At 51.6% G+C, this 11,136-nt stretch overlaps 1 protein-coding gene across 2 annotated transcripts in view; it reads left to right on the forward strand.

Moving 5' to 3' along the window:
* LOC147604580 (transportin-1-like) overlaps positions 1–9,541 on the forward strand; it is a 41,341-nt gene extending 31,800 nt beyond the window's left edge. Inside the window, exons 17-30 of one of the 2 annotated variants that reach the window (XM_086794717.1) lie at positions 5,191–5,265; positions 5,762–5,833; positions 5,967–6,077; positions 6,377–6,460; positions 6,557–6,664; positions 6,775–6,876; positions 6,976–7,038; positions 7,129–7,203; positions 7,334–7,405; positions 7,485–7,609; positions 7,790–7,841; positions 7,938–8,006; positions 8,112–8,171; positions 8,363–9,541. In XM_086794717.1, the coding sequence (XP_086650843.1) occupies positions 5,191–5,265; positions 5,762–5,833; positions 5,967–6,077; positions 6,377–6,460; positions 6,557–6,664; positions 6,775–6,876; positions 6,976–7,038; positions 7,129–7,203; positions 7,334–7,405; positions 7,485–7,609; positions 7,790–7,841; positions 7,938–8,006; positions 8,112–8,171; positions 8,363–8,446 (1,152 nt within the window). In that variant the 3' untranslated portion in view covers positions 8,447–9,541. The remainder of the gene's footprint in view (positions 1–5,190; positions 5,266–5,761; positions 5,834–5,966; positions 6,078–6,376; positions 6,461–6,556; positions 6,665–6,774; positions 6,877–6,975; positions 7,039–7,128; positions 7,204–7,333; positions 7,406–7,484; positions 7,610–7,789; positions 7,842–7,937; positions 8,007–8,111; positions 8,172–8,362) is intronic. The other variant, XM_086794718.1, reaches the window with a different exon arrangement.
* The last annotated feature ends 1,595 nt before the right edge of the window (positions 9,542–11,136 follow it).

Raw genomic sequence — 11,136 nt, forward strand, 5'->3', positions numbered from 1 at the left:
ATAGAGCTGACCCACAACCCACACGACTTGTGCCAGTTGATCAAAGCGCCCGAAGCTCTGCAAAACCTGTCCATGGCTAAGGCGAAGCGGCGGAGGTTCTCCTCACCCCCCTGAAGATAGACAGCAGTGTCATCCGCAAACTCCGAGTCTAGGAGCTCCTCCGAGGTGCGGATGGGAAGCTGGAGGCCCCGCAAACCTGTATCCTGTGCCGTCAAAAAAGTGCTCATGGCCTCCGCCACAAAAAGAAAAAGAAAGGGCGCCAAGGGGCACCCCTGCCGCACCGAGCGCGAGAGCTGGAACCTCTCTCCGCGCACGCCCTGTATCAGCACCTGGCTAGGAGCCGATGTGTAGAGTGCAGAGACCCCACGGATCCACTGAGGGGGGAAGCCCATCCTCTCCATAGTGCCTTCCAAGAAGGCCCAGTCCACCCGATCATATGCCTTCTCGAAGTCGAGAAGGAGCAGTGCCAGATCCTCCTGTCGAAATCTAGCCAGAGCCGTAGCCTCCCAGAAAGAGAAAATGTTATCCAAAATGCTCCTATCCTGGATGAAGCCTGTCTGCGTGGAGTGGATGATGTCCGGAAGGTGAGGCTGAAGCCGCCTGCTGATCGCCTTAGCTAGGACCTTGTAAGCCGTGCCTAGCAAGGTGATCGGTCGCCACTGTCTAATCTCCAGTCTGTCTCCTCCCTCTTTGGGGATCAAGTGGATCAACCCCTCTGCCATGCTGTCCGGCATGACTCCTGACTCCATAATCTCCTGGGATGCCACTCTGAAGCCCCTATGTAAGAGGCCCCAGTACCTCTGGAAGAAAGCCACCGAAAGACCGTCCTCTCCAGGGCATTTGCCCCGAGGTAATGCCTGAAGAGCCTCCTCCAGTTCCGTATCCGAGAAGGGGGAGAGAAGGGAGTGCTGCAAATGGGCCGGCACAACCGGTCTCGTGAAGCTCCAGACTGCCTCCCGAGCCTCTCTCACCCTGTCATCTGCTGGCTCAGCAGAGAGAAGATCCCTGTAAAAATCTGTGGCTATAGCCCGAACCCTGGGGGGATCCACCACAACCTGGCCATCAGCCTGCCGAAGACGCCTGAGACCCTCTCGTCTGAAGCGAGGCCCTGTCGCCTCAAAGAAATCTCGAGTCACTCTGTCTCCAGCCTGTGTCCAAAAAGACTCCCGAGCATGGAATCGGAACTCCACCCTCCTCTCCTCGATGGATCTGATCTCAGTGCGAGCTGACTCCATCTGCTCTGAGATCCAAGGGCTCGTAGGATCCCTCTCCTGGAGTCTCTGGAGGGACGCTAGACTCCTCCGTAGGCTCCTCTCCTGCTCTCTGAAGGCCTCCAGCCGGTCCAAGGCAGCCTGTCTGAGCATCTGGCTGATCTCCTGCAAGCCACTGGCAAGATCGCTGGCTGCCGATCCTCTCCTAAACTGCAGCTCCTGCGAGACCTGCTCAACTCTGATCGCAATCTCGGGCTCCTCTATGAGACAATCTGGAATCCGGACGCTCTGGCCCTGCTCTCCTCTCGTGGGGTCCTCGATCTGGAGAAGCACTGGAAAGTGGTCTGAAAACGAGGAGCCTGCAAGTATGCCCACTGTGCCACCTCTATCACAGGCCCACTCATCAATGTAAAACCTGTCGATGCGGGAAAGGTTAACTCCTGTGGCCCGTCTATCCGAGCGCGAGAAAGATAGACTCCCCTGCAACCTGCCAAACTCCGGGAGAGTCCACGGATCCTGGCCTCTCACCTGTAGCACTAGTTCCTCCCAGGCAGCGAGCTCCGGCCCATGAATGGTCTCCTGGCTGCCCCCCATCCTGTCCTTTGCATCCTCCAGCATGTTGCAATCCCCTCCGAGGCACCAGTGGTCTGCCAAGGGGAGGGACTGCCTAATGGTGCTCCAGAACTCGGCTCTCCCGGTCGCCCCATTAGGGGCGTAGAAGTTGAGGAAGCCAATGCGGTCTTCCCCAACCCGAAGGATGATCCACTGCGCACGACCCTGGACCAGAATGCCAGAGTCCACAACCTCGGATAGAAGCTGCTCGCTGACTGAGATGCATACTCCACCCTGGTTCCCCTGGGAGCCATATGCCGGTGACCAAAAAGTGTGACTCCTGCCTGGCAAGATCTTCCCGCAGGTGCGGGTACGCCCGGCAGAAAGGTGGTGCTCCTGGATGAAAAGGATATCTATGGGTCCTCCAACGAGAGTTCTCTGGATCTCCTGACGAAGTCTGCCCCGACCAATGTAGCAGCGATGTCCACCGAGACCCTGGATGTTCCATGAGAGGATCCTCATGGATGAGCTATGGCAAGTGAAGCAGCCTCCACTGGCTCACCCCTCTCAGCCGGCCCGGATGATCTGCCCTCCACTCTGTGAGTCTTGGGCGCCGGCTTGGAGGGAGAATAATCACTGTCTGTCCGGGTGCGGAGTCTCTCCAAAAAGAGGGTGACCTGTCTCTGTGTCCAGCCCCACTCCGCCTTCGCCCTGTCCAGGGCATAGGCGTGAGACCAATCCTCTGCATATATGTATCTAAATGTAGGCTGCACCCTCGGGGCGGCATGGAGGAGAATCAGAAGCACCGCCTCAACTGAGGTGTGGACCGGATCCGCCCGCCAGTCTCCTATACCAAACAAGCTCATGCGGGCTGAGTGTAATCGGGTCTGCAATAGGTCCGTGAGCCCCAAGTCACTGAAGTGGTGGGAGAACTCCAGTATCTGATCACGCAAAACTTCCTCTACAGAGTTGCAATCCCAAGCTGTGTCTGGGGCAACACTGAGAGGAAAGGAGAAAGCCACCATGCTGCTCACCACAGAGGGAGAACGAGAGGGATGGCACACCACGCAAACTCGCAAGGGCGCGACCAGTGTCTCGAAAGGGCCAGCATCTAGCTGGAGGCACCTGAAAAAACCGTAATCCACTGGTAGCTCCATCACTCGCGGGGCCCCCCAGGGGAGGCTGGAGAGAACTCTGTGGCGGGTGAAGCAAGGATCGCCATCTCCACCGGCCCGGAGTGGCGGTGGAACAGCCGCTGGATTGAGCTCTGGCCTACCCAGCTGCGCTGCCCTGGGGCAGTGGGTGGTCTGGCGAAGTATCCTGGAGAGGCCGAGGGAGGGATGGGGGCTCGCGGCGAGGAGGGGGGAGAGCGAGGAGAGGATGGAGAGGCATCTGCTAGAGGATAGGTGTAGGGGGGGCCGCCGGGGGAGGAGGGAGGGGGGGGGGCTGGGGGGGGAGAGGGGAGGGTGGAAGGAGTGCTCTCCGGGTGGGGGGAAGGGGAGCCGGGGGGCGAAGAGTGCGGCCCGGGATCCTCAGGAATCTGCTCCAAGGAGGGGGCGGGGCCCCCCGCGGGGGGAGGCGGGAGCGGGGTCTCCACGTGGGAGGCTCCACCAGTGGCCTCAACGGGCACTGAGTCTGAATCCTCGTCCATCGGGGTGGGACCTGCTGGCCGCCTGACCCTGACAGGAGCATAAGTGCGGGTAGGTGCCTGTGTGCCACCCGGAGTCGCCTGTCCGCCAGCCTGTGCTGCCTGCTGGGCGTCTGCGACGGTCCCTGCGGGCCGGGCGTTTCCGCCGGCGAACCTCCTGCCATCCGCCAGCCTCCTGGGACTGCGCGGCATCCTCCGCCGGGGCCTGCTCGTCAGATGATGGCGCCTGCTGTGGCGAGCCAGGGATGTCCGGTCTCTGAAGTGGATGGCCACCCCTCGGGACTCCTGCAGGGGGTCCAGAGGCGGCATAGCGTGAAGGATGAGTCCCCTTGCGGGGACAGGCGCGTGCGAGATGACCCATCTCCCGACATGTGTAACACTGGCTGGGGAGGCCCGAATACTCCACGCGCTGTATCATATGACCTCCAGAAAGACAAGGGAGAAGGATCGTCTTCGGGAGGGACTCCGGTGACGGAACCACAACCCGAATGGCCGGGAGTCCTGCTGCCCGAGCAATCACTGAAGCCGCTGTCTGAGGCGTCTCCACCACCTGCCCGAACGCCTTGCCAATGGATGACAAGAGGGGCAAGTACTCCCTACGGAGTCCAGGAAAGCAGATAGTGACGGGGAAACCTGTCGCGCCTGCTAGCGGGTCAGAAGCGGGGTCGAAACCATGAGTCCATCGCGCCAGGAACGCCCGGGATGAGTGGAGGGCAATGGGGCTCCGAGCCAGCACCATCTGAGCTGCCTGTGGGGACTCGAAATCCACCTGGTAGTAGCCACGTCCCAAAAAATCTACGCTGACGATCTTGGCGGGCACGCCAACAAGGCTGCCTTGCAGAAGGTCGCGAAGCTCTCTCCGCATCGGACGGCTACCCACTATCTTGCAGACCAAGGAGGAGGCCTCAAGAGCGGAAACTGTGGAAACAAACAACTGAAGATCTTCAGCTGTGAACTCCAGACGGAGACCGGAATCGGCAGGGTTAGTCGGAGCGGCTTCCATGGAGTCCTCCAAAGGGAAAAGGCCAGAAACCGGGGTCACCAACGGGAGGGACACAGCCCTGCGAGGAAAAAAGAGGCGGAGGGCTACAAGATAGCGGGAGCGGGGCGGGGGGGGGGGGGGGGGGGGGGGGGGGGGGGGCTATGGCGGGGAGAGAAGAGAGGCGGAAGGGAGGAGAGAGACGGCGGAGGGGCGAGAGGAGGGGGAGAAGGAAGGGAGGAGAGAGAAGGCGGAGGGGGGAGAGGAGGCGGGGGAGAGAAGAGAGGCGGGGAAGAAGGAGGCGAAGGGGGTTAGAGAAGCGGAGGAAAAGATAACGGGGGAAGGAAGCAAGCGGCGGGGGGAATGGAGGGGGGGGCGGCAGCGTGGAAGGTGGCGAAGGAAGAGAAGGCGGGGGGAAAGAGGCGAAAGCGAGGAGGGAGGCGGGGGAGTACGTGAGGCAGAAGGCGGGGGAGAGAAGGCGCAATGCAGGCGGACTGGCGGGGGGGAGAGGGGGGCGCGAAGGCGAGAAGCAGCGGGGGGGGGGGGGGGGGGGGGGCGGGGGGGGGGGGAGAAGCGGAGCTCGCAGGCGATTCACAGCAGTCCCTTTTCTTTGTTCTTTTTCGTGGGCTCAACTTGCATTGAGACTCCAGGCGAAACAACATACCCTCTCTGCACATGGTTTAATTTCTATTTGCACATGAAAGTGCCCTTAAACATGGTTCATTGGTGGTCACATTTTGCCTTTGCTTCCCTTTACTCCTTGCTGTCCTTGTCTTCTTACCTTGTGTCATTTGATTCAGGAAGCAGCAGAAGAGTTGGCTCCAAGACTTGACCTCATTCTACAGCATCTTATGTACGCTTTCAGTAAATATCAGGTAAGATCCACACAGATAATGACGAATGTCTCTTGGTAGTTTATTTTGAATGCATGCAATACAAGAGAGTTGCAGCAAACTTGCCTTGGAGCACCTCTCTCTCGTTTTTGAGTGCAACAGGATTACGATCACACTTTCTCGTCTATAACACAATTGGAGATTGCCACAATAGCTAATCTCATCTTTCTAATTTGCATGTTATGATCAATTCTATATCCGTCCCCCCATCACTGCCCTCTAAGAGATATATATAGAGAAAATTCACTGAGGTCTCTCATCCACCATGTGATATTCAGATGCTCACCTCACCTTGCATCTATGTTCCATTTTGATCTTGTTTATGATAGCTCTGAGGGATGCCGCAGGCATTGTTTTTACACATTATATACTTTTTTTTTTCCCGTAACGTAGATGTTGATAAAGCTCTCTCTCTCTCTCTCTCTCAAGTTCAATACAGCAAAACTCACTGAAAATGTATACAAATCTGTGGCTGTAGAGAAGAAACCTCCGGATTCTGTATGATGCTATTGGAACACTGGCGGATGCTGTTGGTGGAGAGCTGAATGAGGTAATAGAAGCTCTACTATGGTGTTTCCTTGTCCAAGAAGTAGAGGGGTTTTGTGTCATCTGGGTCATCTTTTCAGCTATTTGGTGTATGCTGACAAGAGTAGTTCTCCTTAACATATTTGGAATTAATGCAGGCAAAGCATCTGGAGATTCTAATGCCACCATTGATTGAGAAGTGGCAGCAGCTTCGTGATTCTGACAGAGACCTCTTCCCTTTGTTGGAATGCTTTACGTCCATAGCACAGGTTGGACCACTGATTCATTTATTTTTAATTCTATTAAGGAAAGTATGGGTGGGTACAGAACAATCCTTGTTCGTGGGGACAGGCAGGTTCTTGGATGGGGTCCATCCCTGATGGGCAGCCAAGATGGGACCCTGCTGACGTTGGGAGGGGACTGTTCTGTACCTAGCTTGAGTTGCAGGCATCTGCGAATAGATTTCCTGCTACAGGTCCTGAATAAGGGCTATATTGTTCTGTGCATCTGTGCAGCAACTATAGAAAAGTGGGTTGATTTTCAGGGTATTGTGATGTGTTAATGGCAGGCTCTGGGCCCAGGTTTTGCACAGTATGCTGAGCCTGTGTTTTTGAGGTGCATCAACCTTATCCAGACACAGGAAGTTGCTAAGGTATGTGCAAACATGGGTGTAAGCTGTGTAATCAGCTGGTGTATGATGAGGATTTACCTTTGGCATTCCCAGTTTGTAAGGAATGCTTGTCTGCAGGCTGATCCGGGAAGGGCTGGTGTCACTTACGATAAGGAGTTCATAGTCTGTTCTTTGGATCTTCTTTCAGGCTTAGCAGAGGGTCTTGGAAGTAGTATTGAAAGCCTGGTAATTTTTAAGGCCTTTATGTCTCTGTTTGGATGTGCTCATAAGTATGCAATCTAAGTGGTAGTATAGCAACAAGGGTGCCTTGGTGTTTAAATATATGAACACTGCAGGTTGTTCGAAGCAACCTAAGGGAGCTGTTACTCCAATGCTGCAGTGATGAGGCCCCAGATGTCCGGCAGAGTGCACTTGCTCTTCTTGGGGACCTTGCAAAGGTACATTAAAACACATCCTTGTCGAGTAAATTGGGGTTGTCTTATGATGCACTAAAAGGTGGGGGAGTGGCTAATGCTTTGTCCTTGCCACTTCTCTAGGCTTGTGCTGTACACTTGCAGCCACATCTTGCAGACTTTCTGTCTCTCGCCGTCAAACAACTGGTAATGTTTACCCCACTGCCTCATGAGCCACGATTTGTGAGGTTTTCTGTCACACTGGTGATAGTTTTCTATTGCTTATTGGAAGCACAGCAGGGTTCGGAAGTGAAGGAGAATGTATCGGTTGCAAACAATGCATGCTGGGCCATTGGAGAGGTTGCCATCAAGGTATTACCTACTTCAATGGAAGGGGCATACTTAAATATGGAAAAGGGTGCACTTGTGGACATCCAAATCTGGCTGTAGTTCTTTGTCTTTTTTAAGCAATTTTTTGAAACAAGCATGTTTGGGATGGCAGGTGCGGCAGGAAATATCACCCATAGTGATGAATGTCATCACTTACCTTGTTCCTATCTTGTCAAATACAGAGGTACTGGATCATACGATAACACCACACTTTCAAAGTAGGTATTCTGGTATACTAATGAGTGTGGCCGCTACGAATGCAGGGGCTCAACAAGTCTTTGCTTGAGAACAGTGCTATTACACTTGGTAGACTTGGATGGGTGTGCCCGGAACAGGTAGCTCCACACTTGGAGCATTTTATGCAACCGTGGTGTCGCGCTTTACGCCAGTAAGTTCTCTTCTTCACTACGCTGGTGTGTTCCCTTTCTAGTCCCGTGTACCTCTTTGGCTGGCTGGCTGTTGTTTGTGAGAGAGCTGCTTTGAAAGCCTTCGCGAATATGTCGGGGATTTTGTTGGTATCTAGGCTTTTGTGAAGTCTAAGCCAACTAATAATGAGCGTTGTTATCAGGATTCGTGATGATGTCGAAAAAGAGGATGCGTTCCGGGGGCTTTGTGCCATGGTGAGCACAGTTGTTTAGCTAGAAAGATGTCACCATGCTGAACCTCAAGTGAAGGTGTTCTGGTTGACCTGCTGGCCTAATCCAACTCGTCTGCAGGTTAAATTGAACCCTGCGGGTGCTATTGGTTCGTTTGCTGTGATGTGTGAAGCTATTGGAAGCTGGCATGTAAGTTCTGTGTTGTTTGGGTGTATGAGCTGAAGTAGCTCTGGATTCTTAGAAAGTAGATTTTTCGATGTACTTATTCTTGTCACTTCCATAACTGATACACAGGAAATCCATAGTGCAGAGCTGCAGAACGAAATATGTCAAGTTCTCCATGGCTATAAGCAGGTATTGATGCTACACGCGAGTAGCATGAGCTGCCATGATTGTGTTGCTTAGGCCCTTACACTTTGTGACCTGCTAGGGTGGGAGAGTGGCTGCTCGTGGATGGGTAATCAAGCCTGTCCATAGCGTGCCGCATGTTGTCTAAAGGTCGGTAGTTTAAGGTTTGAATGGCCATTTTTATTGGCTTCTTGCAGATGCTTGGCAGTTCTTGGGAGCAATATGTAACAGGGATAGATCCAGCGTTGCGAGAAAAGTTGTCGAAGCAGTATGGAGTATGATGGCTTTACAGACTTTTCTTCCTGGATCGATGTCTAGCTGCCAGCCTGAAAGTGCAGGCTTGGATATCATTTTCAATGAAGGGATGCATGGTTGCCCTCTCTAGGCTTATGGCTCAAATGAAGATCGGGTGGCTTGCTGCCTTCTATGGTATTACAACATCTAAAGGTTGATATTCTAGCCTTGTAGATGGGTTCGAGGATGTAGACTAGAGCAAGTGCAGGACAATTCTTTCATTTTGCAGGCAGGATCAGTGTTGAAGGCGTTACACTGTTACGACCCTACTCAGTTTTGCAACAATAAGAGTCAATCTTGACTGTGGTGGTAGTTCTTGTCATGTGGGGGTATGGGTTGCTGTATCCTTCCATGTTCTTGAGCCCGCCTTCTCAGCACATTGTAAGATGGTGGTGGGTGGGTGCTCCATTTTTTGATATTCAAAGGAGCTCTAGTGATAAGAACTTATGGGCACAGGCTTTGTAACATCAACCGGCTGGCAGGAGTTGACTCCATTTTTGGTGCCTTGCTGCAGGAGTTGTGTTTCCAAAGTATAGCTTGTAGGATCGGCAGTTAACTAAAACAGTCAAAGGGCATTTTGCAGGAGTGCAATGCAGGTGTAGAATAGGTAATTTGAATGCGAAGGATGCAGGGAGGAATCAAAAATATGTCTGCTCTCATATTGTTGGGACTTACTGCATCTTTGAGAACTGCACCATAGGTAGGTACAATTGTTTTGGAATGCCACAGATAAAATCTGTAAGCATTAGAGGCTAGAATAAGCCCGTGTAGGAGGATGGGGGTAAATCTAATATAGGTTAAAAGTGGTTGTATCAACCATGTTTGTACTTTCCAATTGATAGGCTGGTTGCAAAATTATTGAGCACCAACCTTCATTGTTTTGCATAGAAGCATGAAGAGGGGATGCGCAGCAACTTTTAAAGGGCCGAGTTATATGTGCATCTTCTGTGTTTGTAATCCCTCATTTGTGTAAACGATTTAGGCCACTTTTTTGGCTTCTCTACAAAGTAGACCATGTGAATCACTTGGTTTAAGAACAAGAGATGAATGATTTAGCAACCCTTGCATCTCTTTTTACCCCATCGTGGTGCTGATTAGTTTTCTTTTATCTCAATAATTATGTGTGTTGGGATTGTGCTTGCTGCCACCCTCGTGTGTGTTTCTAACAATATGTTTCAAGTGCTAAAAAATATTCTTTTTGTTAATGACAAGTAAAACTGCAATGTACCTCAAAATATTCCATTACACATAAGTTGGCATGTATTATCTTCTGGATATGTCATTATGGATGTGCACGATCCGCATACAGAGATGATGATGATGATGAAGGCCAGTAAGAGATTTTTCGGGAGCTGGAGAAAGAAAATGTCAAACACGTCCGTCATGGATGTCTGTGCAGATAGTAGAAACAGCTTAGCATTCGAAAGAAGTATGTTTGATCTTCTGCACTTGTATGGAGTGAAAGTGTAATTCTAGGTGCATGAACAGATGTAGGGACCTTGTCCCATAAAAACCAACGAGAATAACTAGTTGTGTCAACGTCAAGGGGAAAGCCCCAAATGCTGATGATGTGACGTGGGAGGTCATTTGTATATGTAATCTTAATCCATGCCCAAGCCTTCAATCAAGGTAAGGCTCCCAAAAGGGTGCCCCTTACATTACAAGTGAACCATGGAGTTGAGTAATAAGCTTGTAATGGGGTTTGTGTTGGGGATACATTGAGAGTCGTATGCATTACCAAGGCAACTTCAGGAGCTGCCTCTTCCCTCCCATCTCCTTCATCTGAATTTATGTTGCTCATTTCCAAGCTGGAGGTACGAAAGGTCATCTTGTGGTGGCGGCAAGGCTCCCAGAAGGGTCATTCCATGCCCAAACCTTCGATTAAGGCAAGGCTTCAAAAAGGGTGCGCTTTACATTACAAGTGAACCATGGAGTTGAGTAATAAGCTTATAATGGGTTTGTGTTGGGGAAACATTGAGAATCATGCGCATTACCAAGGCAACTTCAGGAGCTGCCTCTTCTCTCCCCTCTTGATGTGAATTTATGCATGCTCATTTCCAAGCTAGAGCTATGAAAGGTCATCTTGTGAAGTTGATCATTTGCAGCCTAGAGCTGTGAAGGATCATCACCTTCTCTTGTTGAGGTTTAACTCCATATTTTTGTGCTTACATAGTTTGAATAGTACACCCGATCACTTTAGGCGCCCTTCTAGTGAAGCAGAATGTCAATCGCAGGTGCTGAATTGTGCGGCCCATGGGCATGGCGTGCCCTAGTGAGTCCGTACACTAGGGTCTATGATGGATATGGGTTAATGCGTTTTGTTAAAGAGCACAAGTCAAGGTTTCCATGTAGCGTTCTCTTTTCTTGCAAGGAAATAATTGGCATTCCCTCTTGGCATCATTGACTTAAATAGCACCTTTTGACCTCTTTCTTAGGAAATGTACTCTTTTCTTGGTAAGCTAGTTTAGAGAGAGAGAGAGAGAGAGAGAGAGAGAGAGAGAGAGAGAGAGAGTCAAGAGTTAAGAGTTCTTCTAAAGGTCGAAATCTGTCTCTCCTATTCCTAGCAGTGTTGGCCACTTTCAAATTGGCCACTTTCAAATTGCATTCTCTTTTGGAACTCCTTGTTGAAGTCTCCCTTCCACTCTCAAAGGCTCTTGATAAGCTATTGATATGAAAG

The sequence above is a fragment of the Cibotium barometz genome, chromosome 61 (genome assembly GCF_041138505.1).
Source record: "Cibotium barometz isolate CiBa-2024 chromosome 61, ASM4113850v1, whole genome shotgun sequence".
NCBI lineage: Eukaryota > Viridiplantae > Streptophyta > Polypodiopsida > Cyatheales > Cibotiaceae > Cibotium > Cibotium barometz.